The sequence below is a fragment of the Apteryx mantelli genome, chromosome 1 (assembly GCF_036417845.1).
Source record: "Apteryx mantelli isolate bAptMan1 chromosome 1, bAptMan1.hap1, whole genome shotgun sequence".
In the NCBI taxonomy this organism is placed as follows: domain Eukaryota; kingdom Metazoa; phylum Chordata; class Aves; order Apterygiformes; family Apterygidae; genus Apteryx; species Apteryx mantelli.
Window position 1 is genome coordinate 4,492,275 of NC_089978.1, and position 18,856 is coordinate 4,511,130.

General features: G+C 41.4%; 1 protein-coding gene across 8 annotated transcripts in view; it reads left to right on the top strand.

Annotated features, from left to right (window-relative positions):
* Nucleotides 1–5,710, top strand: part of EMSY (EMSY transcriptional repressor, BRCA2 interacting) — a 40,847-nt gene extending 35,137 nt beyond the window's left edge. For 7 of the 8 annotated variants that reach the window (XM_067310658.1, XM_067310862.1, XM_067310733.1 and 4 more), the window contains 2 exons: nt 586–1,149; nt 4,079–5,710. In XM_067310658.1, coding sequence (XP_067166759.1) covers nt 586–1,149; nt 4,079–4,273 — 759 coding nt within the window. In that variant the 3' untranslated portion in view covers nt 4,274–5,710. Of the gene's footprint in view, nt 1–585; nt 1,150–1,990; nt 2,504–4,078 lie in introns of all 8 variants that reach the window. The other variant, XM_067311114.1, reaches the window with a different exon arrangement.
* The last annotated feature ends 13,146 nt before the right edge of the window (nt 5,711–18,856 follow it).

Here is an 18,856-nt window from a genome sequence, read left to right on the forward strand (position 1 = left end):
TGCTCCCTCAGCTCCCTCAAAAACTCAGTGCTTGTGCCATGCGCAAGGAGAATTGCAGTATGATTTTTGAGGAAAAAGAGTAGAGAGGATCTGATTGAAATAGGATAGTTTCTAGGTATGTGGGGAGCTGCAAAAGGAATGCTGAAGATAACAAGGGTCTCAAGAGGCAGAATAAGAATTTATCATGTTGAGAGACTCTAGCTTTAATAAAGACCCATCAGTTCACCCAGTTGATAATCCCTATTACTTTGCATCAAACTGTTACAGAACTTGAGGGGTTTTGGACCTTAGTCTGACAAGTGCAAGGTCTACATAATCACCATTGAGAATTAGTTATGCAGTTAATATTTTCACATAGGGACATACCACATTTTAACAAGGAAAAATTAGCTATGGTTGCTTAGGTATTGTGAATTCACTGTGAAAGGGTGTGGTGGTGGTGTTGTTTTTTAATGTATGAGTTAGGAGCCTATAATGGTAAAATAAGTTAAGTAGTCCAGTTGGAAGAATAAAACCTTTTTTTAGATTGTGCATTCTTATAATTTAGACTTCTCTTTACTAACTCACCTGTAACTTCTTCTTAAGGCCTTAAGCAGTCACACTGCATTTACCAAACACAGTGAACAGCTTGGAACTGAGGAAGGAGAAGTGGAAGAGATGGACACCTTAGATCCTCAGACTGGCCTGTTTTACAGATCTGCCCTGACACAGTCGCAGGCACAGAAACAGCAAAAACTGAGTCAACCACAGCTGGAACAGACTCAACTGCAAGTGAAAACTCTGCAGTGTTTCCAGACTAAACAGAAGCAGACAATCCACCTGCAGGCTGATCAAATCCAGCACAAACTCCCACAAATGCCCCAGCTTTCTATAAGGCATCAAAAGCTAACCCCCCTGCAGCAAGAGCAAGCACAGACCAAACCAGATGCACAGCACCCCCCACACCACATGATGGCCAAAGAAAGGCAACTCCCTACCTTAGTGGCACAGCCACAGCAAACTGTAGTACAGGTGCTTGCAGTAAAAACCACGCAGCAGCTGCCCAAACTGCAACAGGCACCAACGGCACAAAAAATCTACGTGCAACCCCAACCCCCCCAGAGTCAAATGCAGCTACCTGCCTCTTCAGAGAAACAGCCAGCAAGCCAGGTAACGGAATATTGATAGCATGCAAAATAAACGTCGCTGTTCAAGGAAAAAAATCAAAACACCAACCCTGTCGCTGTAGCAGTGTTTTGTCCTGGCAAGAGAGAACTCCTCATTCCGCTGGTATTAATTACCCCATCAGAAGGTTGACACTAGGAAAGAGAAGCACATGTTATAGGGGAAAAAAATCCATAGAGCTCACAAACGTGTTTTGTTGGACAGTTTTTATGAATTTCTGCCACCATTGGTGCATGGAATTTGTCCCTAATTATTTTCTTTTCTTTTTTAGATATGACACGTTATTAATTTCCGTTCCCGTAGCACTTTTTATTTCTATGGAAATAAAGATGAATACACTGCAGTCTCCTAAGGCTCTCCATTTTACGTCTTCCTTTGTAGTTTACATCGCCCCAGAGTTAAATGACTTATGTGCAGGAGTAATTTGATTTTCCTTGGGAGGGGAAAATTTAAAGAGTAAGAAACGTGGAAGAAAAAAATATGTATTTTAACTACAGAAAAGTATAAATTTTTCTGGCCCTTTCAGGCATATGTATGAAAACAAGAGGGTTAACAAACATTACATGGGGATGTAAATCCCAAAGGAAAACGAGGCTGCTGTGGTATTATACTGCTACAATCCTTGTCTAGCAGCCCAAAAAGCTGCCTTTCCCCAGGCTTCAATTAACTGTTACCATATCATTGCTAATTCCTTTGTTAAAACACTGAGTTTCAACTGTCTTCCTAATAGCAAGTATGTTGTTTGTGCCATACTGTCCTTGGAAATATTGATTAGATTTCAATAAAAATCTAGCTGTAACATGCACAACAAAAATTTGATTTTCAGGTGCAGCCTCCAATTATAACGCAAGGATCCACTGTTACAAAGATAACTTTTGAGGGGCATCAGCCTCCTTCTGTTTCAAAGGTAGCAGGTGGCAGTTCTGTGCCCAAACTGGCATTGCCAGTTGCAAGCCTATTTCCCACGCAGGCATCCGTGAAGACAGCAGTAGCAGACATTTTGAGAATGTCTATGATGGAAGCTCAGATTGATACAAACGTAGAGCATATGATAGTGGATCCCCAAAGCAAGGCCATGTCCACTAGTAAACTCGCTAGCGAAGCAGAGTCGTCACCTTGTACCCAGGTGCCGAGGGTGACTGCAGTAGGGATGACGGCAACTTCCATCCCCCAGCAACAGAAATCTAACGAATCCAGTTCAAGTCCTCCTGCTGTTGGTCCTACTTTAACAGAGAGGAAACTCGATGCACAAGGAATGCCTACAACAAACCAGTTTATACACATTCAGAATATATCACAAAAGAAAGCTGAAGAGAGCTCATCAGAAATTGTTATCCAGGTAAGAGAAGACCAGAGCAAATAAGGCAAAGGTTGAACAGAGCAAACTCGCTTTGTCTAATGTGATGATAGCAACTGAACAATGTTGGAGTATTTTTTTTTTCATTTTCTCTTCAGTTTTTCGTTCTTTATCTACTCTTGTACTTGCAATGGATTGCTACTTCGAAGTGCCTAGCGTTTGTTCGATTGAGCTCGAGCTTCTCCAGCAGTATGTCATTCACTGTGTTCTCAGTGTTTTCCTTTGTTTTCCTGTTAAGGAAACAAACCAAGCTCATCTAATTTCACAAGCTTATTATTTGTAATGCTTAAAATGTGACCTTCACCACTTACTATGGAACTATGATCTAGAATTTTTTATCATATCTGATAATGTTATCTCAAGTATACAGTTACCTAGGGCATAAAAGTGAAGTAGAGGAGTTTTGCTAACTGGGAGAGCTCAGCAAATGAGGTCTGGATTCAGAAAGTGTTTTACCTTCACATATAAACAGTCTTGTCACTGTTGAGATAAAATGACTCTATGGATCTTTAACTTAAATGCTTTGAATCATTGCCTAACTGATGATGATATTTTCATTGATTTTTGTTGTCTTGAATGTGATGTTTTATGATGTAATATATGGTCAGAATTTCAACTGGTGAAGTATTTAAATCATCTGAGGACTCATAGCGATGTTATCTGAATCTTCCTAGACAAGTTGGCAGTATATATGTTCACACAAATTATAGTGTGGATTGGAATGGTTTTATTGTGTATCATAACTGTGTTATGGCGAAAAAACTTTTGGTAGAAAAAGTACTGGTGTACAGAACTTTCAGATTTTTCATGTTTACTTTGTAAAAGTCTTCATTGCAGCTAACTTTGCTTTTGTAGAAATCATCCTTTTGTACTCATTTTTAGTCCTCATTTCCCTAAATAGACAAAGGTAGATTTCTGTTTTACTTTAAACCTGTATATTTTGAAAATCTGAATAGCTAATCATTGTGGCATGCTATGAGCTGTTTCAAAATCCAAATACTGCCTAGAATTTCTATTGTATAAAGATGCAGATTTAGTTTCTAGAACCTATGAAAGCAGAAGCAGAAATAAATAGATTAGGTCTGTTTTGTTTTCTCAGCCTTTGTGCTATTCCAGCTCTGAACAGGGCCAGAGCTTGCATTGTACTGTATACAAAAAATACAGCAAGTCCATATGCCAGGGTACCTAGTCTGAAAAAGATAAGAAAAAGATAAGGCTGAAGAAAGTGTTATCTCTGCTTTGCGTTTTGGGAATGATGGGTTGTGGGTATCAGTGGTTTAGCTGCTGGTTATGCAGGAAGTCTGTCGCAGACCTTCAGTGAGGATCTGAGTCAAAGACCAGTCCTTTAACAACAAGATTATTCTGATTTTATCTTTCACAGCCTAACCCTGTGAAAGGGTATTTTGAAGCTTTAGCTACGGTAACATTAAACAAGCGGTAGTTAGGGAAAACTGTTCTTGGAAACCAAATATCCCTTTTCCATGAGTACCTGCGCTTGTGCGCATCTTTACCTGTGAAAACCGTGCACGTTAAAACTTTCTTTTTTCTCTTTTTCAGACTATCCCTCAATATTCCATCCCTTGTCACTCCAGCTCCAACGTGGTAGTGGAACCCAGCGGGCTCCTGGAGCTCAACAACTTTACCAGTCAGCGCCTCGACGATGAGGAGACAGCAATGGAACAAGATGCGGACAGTAGCACTGAGGACGGCACTGAGCCCAGCCCCTCTCAGAGTTCTGCTGAACAATCCTAAGGAATTGGGACACTGGAGTGCACTTTAAAATATCTTGGGATTTGAGTATCCAAGATGCCCTTGTATTGTGATGTCTTAGAGCACTTTGCTTATTAGAGTTGTTCATTGGACCCTTGAAGCATCAGTGTGTTTTAACAAGACAGTATTGCAAAAACTGCATCTTTTTCAAAAAAAAAAAAAAGTTTCCAAAAAGATGTAGTTACCAAGGTGTAGTAAACCTGTGACAGTGGAATGTACTCCTGTTAAAAAGCAAATCTGCAGCGAATTCTACAGCTTGTGCTATGAAACCCTTGCCCAGATACTGAGACAGCTTTCAGTGAAAAGGGATCTTTACTTTGCTGTGTCTTTTTGTTAGCTGTTGAGCAAAACACCATCAAAAAAGAGAATGTTTAATGAATATTTGTATTTTTAAATAGCATGTGAGAGAAAAAGCATCTCTGACAGTGCTGGAAAAGCCCCAGGAATTTTGGAATTGGTTAGCTTTCTTGCACTTGTGCTCACTTAGAGTTAAGATTTTTAATAAGCCTAAAAATATAGTTTATTTTTTTAAAATCCTTGTTGGTGAATGTTTGGAAATAAGCAAAATCAATAACTAGTAGCAATGTGGATTTGCTAGTGGACTTTTGTTTTCATGCTTTAGAAGAAGTAGGGTAATGGCGTTATGAAGCATTTCTTTGTGCCATAAGTACATGAAATGCTCATCTACTCCAGTTAATCTTTATTTATTTAAATATAAAATTTAAAATGAGGCCAAGTTGTTTAAAAAGTTCCTGTTAAAGAGGCAGGTGTGTTAATTCTAATACAAATGGGATGTGGGTGGATGTATTTTGGCATAAATCAGTTTTTCAAAATTGGGGAAAAAATGGTTCAGCCTCTTAAGTTGAACTTCCGAATTTAGAAGTGAGCTATGGCTTTTAAAAATCTGTATTTTACTCTTACATGCTGTTTTTAAAGTGACCATTTTGGAAGTTTAAAAGCTTAAATCAAAATACAGCGGTAGGTTTCAGAAATTAGCCTTATGACTTGGCTTGTTGAAGCAATACATTGGGTTTTTGTGATAGGTACAAGCCACAGAGAGAGGTTTGGGTTCAGGTGGGATAAGAGAACCAGTTTTAATACATTCTGCTAATGAAGACAATAGTTTTCTTTTTTTCAAATGTATATAAAAACACGTTTTTAACTGTTTTGTATAGAATTCATTATAAATAACTAAGCATTTTAAGACTTTGACATATCATTTAATTGTATATACATCTATCAGCCTAACTGCCCACTTTTTGGTGCTGAAGTACTACTGTAAGTAGATTTCATCCAAAGTCTAATACAGTTTTTGCGTCAGTCTTTTTTTAAGCTGTGATTTTACTGTTGATATTGTAGTTAAGATTAAATTCCAACTAGAGTAACTCTCAAACTAAAAATACAAAACCTAAAAAACCATTAATCTTACTTGTCCTGAATATCCACCTATGTAAGAACATGCAGTATCCTCTAGATGGTGCTGTTGCTCTTTCCTCTAACCTCGGTTGTTTTATAAATGATGTCCCTATGACCTTTTTCATACACTTTTTTTCTTCTGTTTTCTTTTCCATCAGCATTAATTTTGAAATCATATAGTTTATTATGGTCGAGAAGTGTTCTGCCAAATTTACTGTGCAAATGCTGGAATATTTGGGTAGGAAACTATTTATTTTTGCTTTACCTTTGTGTCGGAACAATGTTGGAATAGGTATTGGTTTGGTTTCTGCTGGACTTTAGTGTTCAGGATGGAAGAGAAAATATATGAAGTGAAACGTACCTTATGTCTTTCTCTAGTTAAAACATAAGAAGCGTACCAGTATGCCATTTTAAGCAGTTCTGGTTTTTGATAGCTATTTGAGAGAGGTGGTTCTTGTTTTAGTGAAATAACCATGACCAACCACAGTGACTAGGTTATAATCCAAGTTCCATGATTACAGAATGACAGAAAGTTATTAATACAGATTTCTTGCTAGTGGGATTGACCAAGTAGTCTATTACGCTTTGCAGCTGTCAGCCTGGGCACAGTCTGTACAGAAAGTCGTGTGAAGTCCTAAGCAGATGACATGCCGTTGCTCCGGTTTGTATCAGATTTTCACTGGCACCTATGATCTAAGTGTCCCTGTCGTAGCCAGGACTGAAAGGCCATGAGAAGACAAAGTAGAGGGAGATTTTTCTTAAGCGCCTTTGCCTGAGAACTTTGCTATAAATTATGGTTCCAGATTTAGGTTTGCACGTGCAAGGAGCCTGCCTTTCTCCAGCCAAAAAGGGATAGTAAAAACAAATCACGTACGATGGATTTGGCACTCACATTAGATGTATCGTTAAGTTCTGGTCCAATTTGTTCTGATGCTTTGTGTAAGAGTTTTGTTTGCATCTTTAATGACGACTTGACAGCAAAAGCGTGACCAAATCGACAGTGAAATATTTGACAGTTCCCTGAAGACCACAAATCTCTTTTAAAAACATGAAGGCTTTAGTGCTGTTATGAGGTGCGATTGTTTTGCAAATTAGCAAATTGAGGCACACGCCAGAGGAATCTAGGGGTCATGTATGAAATTTAGAAAAAGGACTGTTGCAGTTGCTATATTCGGGTTAACTTGAAACTCCTCTCTCAGCGCTTTCCCAAATCACCTGAATTGTTTCAGGTTATTTTATTTGCCTGTTCCAGCATTTCACCATATAAATAGCTTTAGTAATATGGAATATACAAGATGAGCTCAACTTTAGGGTCAAGATGTAGTTTTTTTCCTAGTTACTTGATTTTTGAGAATAGTAACACGACACACAGATGCTCAGAGCATCGGGCCTTCCCCTGCCCTTCTCTTGAACTCCTGGCACCACTGCCTGATCCTTATCCTGTCCTGCAGACATACAAATTCTTCATATCTGCCCGTTGGGGTACTTACTTCTTCCTATTACCACCATGCATCCATTCCTTATGTCCTTTTAAACAACACTGTACCACCTAAATAAAACATCCCTGTGTAAGATAGCATTTGCAAATCAGTTAACCTCTGTTGATATGTTGTTTTCTCCTAATAAGCTGCATCTCCCTTCCTGAGATAAATTTACCCGGTCTTCCCCTTCCTGGAATAGAATAAAGATGAGCTATGTTGGTAATGATCTGTGATACTAGGAATTAGTGAGTTACAGGCTTACAACTTAGTAGGAAGCTGTGGATGAGCTGGAGAGTAAGTAAAACGGCATTGAAGAGTCGCTTTGAATTGAGCATTTCAACAAATGTGATCTGGTGCTGCAGTAGTACATACGTGAATTTTCAAGAAATGCTAAGAAAATGAAACGGAGGAAGTACTGAAACGAGGGAGAACATATGTACCCTTTAAGGATGCTTACAATCTCGGAGTACTACTTCTGGAAAGATTTAACCATTTAAAAATCAGGGTGAAAGTATTTTCAGTCTCAGTCTCTTTCTCCCACTTGTAAAATGAACTTTTGAAGTTTCAGGGCAAAATAGAAAAACAGAGGAAGCTACTTGAAGTTACGAATTTTCATCTTGCATGTGCAGGGCCTTTTGGACAGAATGCAGGACTGAATAGATGCGATTAAAAAAAAAACACCCCAAAATAAAACCTTTTAAAAAAAAATCAGAAGTCAGGAAAACTTGGGTCCTTCCCCCCACCACCACTCTAGTGTATAAACAATTTCTTAAGTACAAGAAATATTTTGTAGATGATAAAGGTGGTTATGCATCCCCCATAGCTACACTGCAAATGCAGACAGTTTCAGCTTGGCAGTGTTCTGTCCAGAGAAAATTATGATCATGACTGAGGATCATGAACTAGAAATATACTGTTCAGAGATTTGCCTGTATTGCCAAAATAGTGTGTTTAGTGCTGTTTGGCTGTATTTGGCTAGGAAAGAAGTGCCTTAAGATATACCTGTGGGTTCCTATGCAAGAAGTTTTCATTAGTGGCTCTTTAGTAAGCAGGCACAGAGATTGAAACTTGGAAAAATCAATAGAAAGATTGAGGATAATTAGCTAGGATTACCAGGGAATGTAATGCGTCTTGTGTCATTTGGAGTCTTCTCTCTCCAACAAGCACAGGGACTGCAGGGTGAAATCCAGTGACCTCACATCATGTCACATATTGGCAATGAAATTAGACATTCGCGCTGGTACCTTAAGGCTTTAAACTATGGAAAAAATGAGAGCTAGTATTTGATGATAGCTAGGGGCGGCTAGAGAGATATGACTGGCAAGTGGAGGTGGTCTTGAATGGGTTTTGTTGTAGGGTGGGTTTTTTATTTTATATGTATATATATACATACACACACGCTCGCGCGCTCTCTCTCTCTCTCTCTCTCTCTCTCTCTCTCTCTCCCCCTCTCTCTCTCTCTCTCTAAGGTGAGAAGTTGCCAAAGCATCATAAATATTTCTCAAAAGATCACTTGTAGAGAGAAGAGTCTTTAAATCATTTGGGGCTGGGAAGATACCAAGAGTTTTGTAAGCATTGGAGACTGAAGAGTGCTAGCTTGGCTTTGAATCATTTTTAGAGCCTAGGACTGTTAGAATTGTCCAATAAATATTACTCCAGAGCAGGTTTGCTTTCTATTCAAAATTTCATTTGATTTGTGTTTTACACAACACATGACCACCTTGACTTGACTTGACTCCAAAGACGGTATGTAAATTGAACGCTCAAATTAGAAGATAGCGCGAATTCCCTGTGATGGACTTTCTGCCAAAACTTTAGAAATCCTTAGTGTGAGAGCCTATCTAGCGTATTGCTTGTTACAGCAAACGTTGCTTAGGAATTGCTGTGTCTTTTGTTGTCCCAAATCGGGCCTTTTGCAGCAGGCTGCCAGAACGGTCCCAGGGGCTCCAGGACTCAAGTACTCTAGGAGTTTCTTCACAGCAGTCTCTACCAGAGGCCAGCTAAGGGCTCTGAAAGTCTCTTTGCCCATGCTTTTGTGATTTTTTTGGTTTTGGTTTATTTAATACATATATACGTAGTGCCTCGCAGGCTGGTTCTCTCTGGAGATGACAAAGTGGCTGTGATCCATGGACACTGACTCTGTCTCCCTAAGCGTAAACCCTTTGAGCAGGATGTTCGGTTGGACCAGAGTCTTCCACAAGACCAATTGATCCTTAACTGCCAAATTACTGTTTGATACCACAGCCTTTTCCAAGAGCGAAACAAACCGATGTGCACAATAGCTGTTGCTTGGTGTCTGTTTCCGGTCTCCGTTTCCCTAACTCTGACTTTGCCGTTCTTTGTTCCTAGGTAGCTACTTTCCCCACAAGCTTAGTCCAGTCCAGACCTGGAGCCTGCTGTACTCGCTCCTGCTCGCTCCTGGTTTTATTCTAATGTTTAAGTGGAATTTTCTGTATTTAATTTCTGTTTGTTGCTTCTTTTCCTATCAGTGGATACTGCTGAGAAGAATCTGGCTTAGTCTTCTTTATTCCCTCCCATCAGATGTTTATGCTCGTTGATAATATCCCCCTGAGCCTTCTCCAGGCTAAACAGAGCCTCTGCTTGTATGACAGATGCTCCAGTCCCTTAATCATCGTTGTGGTCCTAAATCAGCGCTGCTTGCTGATATTTCTCTTCTAGGGGGAGGTGAGGAAGGATAAAATTGAAGTTGCACTCGGTGGTCCTCCATCTGCATCCCGTGGCCTCTGTAGGCTGGATCTGTCCTGTAGGCTCCCAGTGCTTGCTTTTTATGTGCCTCCTTTATGTCCTGTAGCCTTTTCCTATTCCCAGACACCAAAATGCAAAGCCGGTGATATGAAATACTCGGGGAAATCACTTCCGTTCTGAGTTTTCAATAACCTGGCTCAAGGCACGACATTTATCATGGGGCCTTGGGCTTCTGACTTGAGGCCCTGTTGATGGAAGGATTTTGACTGCGTGTAATGTAAAATCTGCTTATTTCAGGGCTCTGGGAAATAACTGCAGTTCTAACATATAACCATTACCAAGGCAGCTTGCAGGGTTGTGAGCCGTGGGCTTTGGGGAGTGTGAAAGTGATACCAGAAAATAGTATGAAATGATACTGAGAGAGATAGGAAGAAGATTTTTCTGTTCTGTGTCGTGTGGAGAAGATCTACCTTCTCCAGTTAAGACCAAGTAGTTTCTGTAGGGTGTGCATGTGTACCCAAGATCAGAAGACAGGGCTTTGTTCTGTCAAAGTTACAAATTTATCCAGAAATTTCCCCCAGAGACACAAGAACTCATTATCTTTTCTTGTTTTCTTTTTTCTTTTTTTTTTTCCATTCTTTGTATCTTTTTTGTTTGTTTGTTTCCTGTCAGGATTTTTAATTTGTTTAAACTAAATGTCATAGTGAGATGTCACAGTGTGCCTGGGCTATTTATAGTGGAAACCAGCAGTATCTAGACTTTCAAAGCCTGTAGCACAGAATTAAAAGCACAGCTTTTCTGGTCAGGAAATGGCAAAGGTTTGTTTTGAAATAAGCAGCAAAAGCAGAGCCTGTAGTATAAGCAGCTACTTTGGGGTACTGCGAGGGACTGAGTGCCATTTTTGGGGCACCGCAGCAGTATAGGGCATCACTGATCCAGTGCCAAAAGTGAGATTTTTCTGTTGTGATTGCCTTTCTCCTTACCCCGACAGGTGACTTAAGAAAGCGTTCTTCCCTCTGTAGTTAAACCGCTGGAAGCTCCTCTCCTTATACCAATCTTCAGCCTTACTCTCATTGGTATCTGCTGAGAAGGGTGGTCACAAGAAGAAAAACAAAAAAACAAAAAAAACCCCAAGTTATCTCCTCCTGCCGTGTTAGTAAAGGTTGGATGTGTCTTACTGTGGAAAAGAAGGCGCGTAAAGTCTTAGATGTTGCAGCTGGGAATGGAGAGCTCCGGTTCATGTTCACTTGGTTGTGCTGTTTTTAATCAAAATGTAGGAGTTATTCAGTGGTTACCAGAATGGTAGGAGCTGGTCCTAGACTACCATGTCCGTTCTGACGTCTCCTGCAAGCCCTCTGCACCCCGAGAATTAAAGGACTGCTACAGGTCACGCTTTAAAGGCATCCCAGCCCTAGCCAGGACTGAGAGTGAAGGGTCTTTGGAGCGCGCACGGTGCCTGCAAGAGTAGAGGCTCACTGTGGTTGGAATGAAAATCGAATATAAAGGGTTAGAAGAAAAAGAAGTGCCGCTTCGGTAGCTATTTAAAAATATCTGCTCTCTTTGTAGCTCAGTTTCATTATATTCTCCAAGTGCATGGGGTCACATCCCCTTCCCGTCCCACCTAGCATTTTTCTTAATATAAATTGGTGTAGTAACAAGATAGAGGGGGAAAAAAAAAAAACTTTAAAGCACATTGTCTAGCTAGAAATTTAACTGAAAGCTTCCCCAGACCTGACTGTTTTGTTACTTTTACCTGGAAAATGGATCCTACTCTTTATTTAGAAGCTCTATGGTGCTGCTTTTGTAATAAGTTAAAATAAGAACATGTGAACTTGTTAGGGGGAAAAGAAAATCAACCCAAATTGTGGCTAAAATCCTTTTGGGAATGAAAAGAGTTCTGTTCAATTGTTTTTCATGTGTGCTGTGTTTTCTGTTTTTTCCTTGATTTGTTTTGGAAGTAAAATAGAAACACTATATTGGTTTGAGAAGAGGTTAAAAACAGCATGAGAACAAACCACAAGAAGTAGGAAGTAGCACAAGTTTAGTGAGAACAAAGTTTTGTAGCTCCAGTGTTCCCAGAAATAGCGATATTTGTTTTCCTTTCCAGGCTTTTACTTATACAAACTCCCTACAGCCGCATTTGTACTATAGCGGTGCAGGGCACTAACAAAGCATTAGCGTCATCTCCCGCTTTCTAGTATTCCCTAATATTGCAAAAGAGTCTGAAGAAGGATTTGGGTACTCAGAAAGGTCTGTTGAAGTGCATCAATTTGTGTAATAAAAGATACTATCGCTCTCTACAGCCCCCACCTTGCTTTTAGCCGTGATGGTTGGAGGATATAACAAAACCACTCCCAAGAAGTATCAAACCCCTAGAACAACACAAAAATAATCTACAGCTGGAGGCAGTGGCTTTTACTGAGTACTTTGCATCCCCCTCTTTGTGCATTAAAATATATAACAGAGATCGATGGGTGCCTATAGCCCAGGCTTAGCTCTGATTTATGGCTTTTGCTCAAACTTTGTCACGTAAACGTGCAGCACACAAGCCCAGACGTACTAATTTGACCTGTTACCTTGCACAGCTGGAGGGCTGACTTCGCTACAAGGCAATGATTTGGGTCAGGGTGAAGCCAGCTGGCTTTGCCTTGAGGACCCACAAACTCATTTGATTGCTGCTGCTTCTCCGTTGCCCCTTACAATGCCTCCTAGGAGCTGGTAGGTTCTCCGGCCACAGATGTGATGGAGGAGACCAAAATAGCAATAAAAATTTGCTAGAGCATCTTAGGACAAAGAGCCCTGGAAAATGCTGCAAACCAGAGTTGACTGAGTACAGAAAATGCAGAACAGGATTTTCCTGTGGAAATAATTGTAGTCAGGCTAATGTTAGTGCATGGTGTCAGAGAGCAATTGCCTCATCCAATCCGATGCTGTGTCCATGCCGTGAGGCTCCAAGTTACTGCTGTTGCCGTAAGGTTTGACACAGACTCTATATGGAAGGTTGCTGTGGCCGTGTTTGGATATAAAATAGGAATGTAAAATTGAAATAATCTGGGATTGGGGCGGAGGGCATGGCAAACTTTCGACTTGAGGGTAAATGTAACCTGAACCGTTTTGATTCTCTCAATCAAGGTACAAGAAGACAAGAGGACAACGCTGGCCCTGGAGCTGTAGCCACGTTTCAAGAGAGTTGAGCAGAAACAACAGTCTCGGCGACTGCTTGCCTTGGATGTACGTGGCATCTACAGATGCTGCCTGGTGAGCGGGACGTGGCACGTGATGTTTGAAAGCATGGCAGGACAAGCAGAGGGGAACCGCTGAAACCCCCTACCTGCAGCTGCAGCTCCTGTTACGGTGAGACACAGTTGGCCTTGGTTTGTACCCAGATGGCCCTGGACTGGTGGATCGGTGGTGGCACGCTTCTTTGCAAAGCTTACAGAGGCTCTCAAAGTAAAGCGAAGTTATCAATTTTCTGACTGAGGTGGATGAAGCACCCCATTACCTCACTCCTCCTCACCTTCTACCCCTAGAAGATAGATTTTAAAGCAGGTAGCGGTCTCCTAGGGGCTTCAGTTCAGCAGCTTTGTGCTTAAAGGTTTCACGTAGCTACTGAAAAACACTTTTCCAGTCCAACAACTTTCATAAGAGGAGGAGGTTTGCTTTCATCACAGATGACACCCCTGTTTTACAGCTGTTAAACATGTGGCTTGTTCTGGACAGCGTCTCCACAGCTTTGTAAGCATTTAAGGGGCTAAAGAAAGCCACAGCAAGCCAAGTCAAATATATAGTGACTGCCTGTTGCGCAGAACTTCCTCTGTTGCCAGCCCCCAGCACTCTGCCAGATGTGGAGCGGGGGACTGGTCGTGCTGATGAGAGCTACCCACGCATTTGTGTGCCTTTATCCACCACTTGTGTGTTTTGATAAATGTGTTAAAGAAGCAGCTTTGTTACAAGTCAGTGTCTTGACAGATAGGCTTAATCAGCCAGTGAAGAAAACCCTGTATGTCTCCTCTGGAGGAACCCGCATGTGCCCTATCTGCATATGAGTGTCCTCAGAAGTATGTTTTGCCTTTTTTGCCCTGCCAGAACAGTACAAGAGAGTTTTGATAGGACATATCATAACAATACTCACTTTTCATACAGGGAGCATATGTTTGCAAAACTATGTGTATGAAGACTATTACCTTTCTCTTTCCACCCATATTCACTCAAATGCAGCAGTTTAATGGACTGAGACTGAAGTATACTTGGGCTGCAAAGTTTGCAGATGTTTTTTGGTTCTGGCAGAAAGGATGTCCTTTGTATGCTTGCCAAAGGACTTCGTGGATACCTTCTCCCATCTTCTCAGTCCCATTCTTCCCAGACTTCATGGTCCTGCTACAATAATGACTACAACATAGAGATGAGCAGGATGGCTGTAACATAATGAATGGAGGGTTTCAAGTCAAATCTGGATGATTCCCCTTGGAAATCACCAAGCAGTCCCTTAGTCCATTAGGACCACTGCAAAAAGCATGAGGGCGCCTTCCCACTGTAGGTCTAGAAAATCTGGATTCCCACACCTTGTGAGACCATCATGCAGAAGAGAGACCTGCTGTGAGACAGGTCAGTTGGCAGTGGTGTGCACGGCACACTGATTTCCATGGCACAGAGGAGGATGTTGCGCTTCACAGGGCACCGTGTGTGTTGCCTTTGGAGATTGCATGGGCCATCCCCACAGGTGTATGAAGTCCATCAGCTGGTGAGAGGCAGGAAGGGATAAAGAGGTGCCCTCTAAGGACCTCTTTCATAGCCCAGGGCTGGTGAGCTCAGCAGATCAATTATGAACTGAGACATGGCCTTGCAAACCACAGATTGCTAATCATGACCTCAAGAGGTGTGGTGACATCAACCATGCAATCACTACTACTGATGGGATGTGTGAAGACTCCTGGATGTGATGAGATTTCATGATACAATAGCTAGGGGAGGAAATGATGCTTACCCTCAGGAGCTTGTGGAGTCCCATAAGAAGAGTCTAACAAGGGCTCTTCCTTTGTGTCAGTTTTTGTCTGTTTGCTTGTTGATTAACAGTATTCTAAAATGTTCTCTGCAAATGAACCAGCTTGCACTTCAAAAATAATCTCCCTCCCTGGGACAGCCTCTTTGCTACGACTTCTTGTGACACTGTCCCTTAAATTAATAACAGCTCCTTCATTTGTTTTGGACATCATGGATTATCCTTGGAAGATAACAGGCAGTGGGACTGTAGGGATGCACCTGGGTAGCCTGCGTTTAGTTTCTGTGGAAAATGGTGGTTCTTTCTCTTGGAGACTAAGGATTTCTTTATTCTCTTTTAATCTTTTTCCTTTGTCACAGTTAAAACACTTGTGATTTGACATGAGCCCTCCATGCCATGTATTCCATCCGTTCTGCTCATCTTTGTCATAATCATCATCATTGTAGTGCCTGTATCCCTTGTTACGACTGAACTGCTGCAAGAAGCTAAATGGAGTGGGCTGATCCCATTCCTGCAAATCACACTGAAAAGATTTGTCTTCTGCTTCCTTTGGACAGATATGTTGCGCATTGCAGTGTAGTAAGTAGTAACTTATGTTAACATAACACTCGCTATTGCTGGTGTTGGAGTCTTGCCAAAAATATTGTTAAGTTTATTTGTCAGATTTTAATACCAAAATATAAATAATCCAACCCAAGAGGTCTAGCGTAGATACCTTCTGGTTGACTTGGCAGGGACCCAGTCTAGCTGTGTGTTGACACAACGCGCTCCATGCTGAGCGTGGTGTCTTGGCTACAGCCCTGCTCCTCCTGGTTTGTGACAGTGACGTTCCAACCTTGCTGTCGTTGCGTATTCAAGTTGATTCTGTTCTTCCATAAACAGTCTGTTTTAGAAAAGTTTCCCTTAATGTTAGTGCAAGTTCCATCTTTTCCTGACCAGAGAGGAGTCACCATAGAGGACACGTGCTCCGGGGAGTCTTCCAGTCCTCACGCTCTAGAGCTGTGACAGCCCAGAAGACTGTTCCCGGGGAGACAGCAGCTGCGTGACTTTATTGCTGTTATTGACTTAGAAAGGCTAAGGCAATGTCTGATGGATTTTTTTTTTTAAGGAACTTCCCAACACTTGCCAGGAGACAGTAAAGACTGGGTAGTAAAAATGAATGACAAATAGACAGTTCCCAGGAAATAATAGGCTGCTGGGGAGAGGAGGAGGAATAACAAAAAACTTCAACGGAAGAACATGGAGTGCTTCGGTGATGGAGCAAGGCTATTACAAGTTGCAAAATGTCAGGAGAACAAGTCTGGAAGGGATCAAAGAAGGTACAAAGCAATCCAAAGAGTACTCACAAGCTGAGCTGCAGGGGAAAGCAGCTCTGGGAGGTGAACAGCTGCAGCAGGCAAAGCCCTGAAGGAGAACTTGGGGAAGCAAGGTGGGCCTGGGTCTCCCTGCGGGCTCTCCCAGAAGATTTAAGATATTTCAGAAGATGACTGGAAGGTGATTTCTGGTGGAAGGATTTGTTTTTAGGAAGCCCAGTGTCTGCACCATTGGTGGCGACATTGCTCGGAGACTGGGAATATTTGAAGCATCAGTGCCTTTTGGATGTTGACCACAGAATATTCTAGTGCCTTTTTTTTTTTTCTCTCTCTGAAATGAAACAAATGCTACCAACTCTGAACCTAGTAATAACTTTCCTCTGGCCACCAGTCACCAGATGGCAATGAACTCATACTATTTACTAAGGCCTCCTTTCTAACCCCCCATCCCCCCCACTTTTGGTGGTGGAGCAGTGGGGAGGGCTGAAATGGGACGGGGTAAGGTGAGATGGAAACCCTAGGACTCTCACTCCTGCTTCCTCTCTATCATAGTTTTGTATTTGGTACAAGATTGTAGCTTTTCACTACTGTCTAGGTGCCACAGCTCTCTTCTGAACTACGTAGGATACTGCTGGCTCGTGGGAATAAGGAAGCAGGGAGTCGCTGAGATTTCTAATGCCCGTGACAGTAAGGAACACGGGGCCATAGGCAGTGTGAGTGGGTTAAACTGAGAAACTAAAGGCCATTTTTGCTTTGGATTTGCATGGGTTTCTGTGCTAATATTTCAACTTCTGTTTGCTTTTTAGATTCAGTTACTGATAATTTATTGTTTTGTTAAAAAAAAAACAACATTGTTCTGTCAAAATAAGAGAATGTGAATATAATTGAAGAGGAGAAAGACTGCTGTTTGGGAAAGCTAGTTTCGTTGGATGCTTTGTTCCTGAACCAGGAGCACATGATGTTGTATGTTTGTTTTTGCTTTTGTGGCCTTGTATTTGGATGCTGAAGAACTGAGCTGGCAGATAACTTAGGGGAGTTTTAATTTAAATGTATGATTTCCCCCCCCCCCCTAAAAATGTAATTATTGATATAAAGACAAATCAAAGGGACAGGTGTCTTTATCAGATGTCACCTGTGTGAAGCTGGCTAGGAATGAAGCCAGACACTTTCAACCATATTCCAAACTCACTCTTGTTTTGCAGAAGGATAAACAATCCTATGCAGATGTTTCACTGGGAACCCAAAGCAGAACAGAGTGAACTGCATCCCATTGTAAACACAGTTTCCTGTGAAGAACAATAATACTTAATCACTTTTTTATGTTGCAGTTTGAGTCTGGTGGCAGGCTGGCCTCCTTTGTGATCACTTGACAAAGGAAATAGCTCAAAAAATTGAATTACTACCAGAAAAACCCCAAACGCTTTAATCTGGTCACTCCATGTACCATGAAAGTATTAATATGAATTCTTCACTTCTTTCCCAGACTCAGCTGAAAGAAGAGAAGAATGATGCTTTTTACCAATCTTCATTTAGTTTCTTATTCCAGTGTTCATGTCTGCACATTTGAAGTAGTGTCTAGAAATGAACAAAAAAAGTTCCTGGTGAAGGTCCAGTTTAGTTCTTCATATGTTTTCTGTAACTCTTGAAGGGCAACATTTTGTTGAATTTTTAAGAACATGAATGTTCTTAAAAGTCCACTGTGAAGGGATTATGTTCACTTTTTCAAATATTTGTGTAAATACCTCACTTATTTGTGCTTATGAGAAGGAAAAAAGATGGTAGTTTCCTGTAATGGAATAAAGTGCTTACATTATCCACTGAAGACAGTGCGGAAAACATATGTAATTAAGAGAAACAAATGAGGGTTGGAGGAAAGACAAGCAATGATTTATTCTCTGAAATCATAACTAAATTCTGTCTGTATACAGTCTTTATGCAAGCTAACTTTGCTTAGGATAACAGCTCTCCTGATGAACATCACAAGGGTTTTTGGGAAATGGAACTGAGCAAAGATAATGTTTTCTGATACCTAGTCCAATGTTTTTTCTGTTATTTTCTAATGGTCTCTAAGACAGATGGTGGAAGCCTTAATGAAGACACCTGGACAGGACAAAACTGTGGGTCATCCTGTAGGGAACCAAACACAAAACTTGTTGTGAGTCATGAAGATAAGGTTAGTGCCCTGATGTTTAATAAAATTCTAGGGTTACAATCCAGTTTACGTTTCAGAGGGTAATATATAACTTCTGTGGAAGAGAAAACTAAAAGCTCATAATCCTGGAGAAGTAAGGATGACCACCCAGAGTGGAAGATGATGAATTCTGACTCATAGATAGATGATGTATCTCATCCAGTCCCTGTTTCATTTAGGTGGTTAGACAGTATGAGGACTTTTTGATGTAGAGCCTCTGAACAAGGAAGCCTTTAGTTTGAGTGAGGAGGCTGTTAGATCCCAATGACCGGGCGATTATCTCAGCAGGACCCATCTCTCTAGCCTCTCTCATGCACCGGTCCCACCACGCCATGGGCTTGGGCCAGGGTCCCGTGGGGTCCAGGAGTGCCCGCGCAGACCTGGCGAGTGCCCTCTTCCCGGCAGCTCGGTGCAGTAAGGAGCAAGGGGTGACCGGCCTGGTCTCCCCTGACTTTAGCG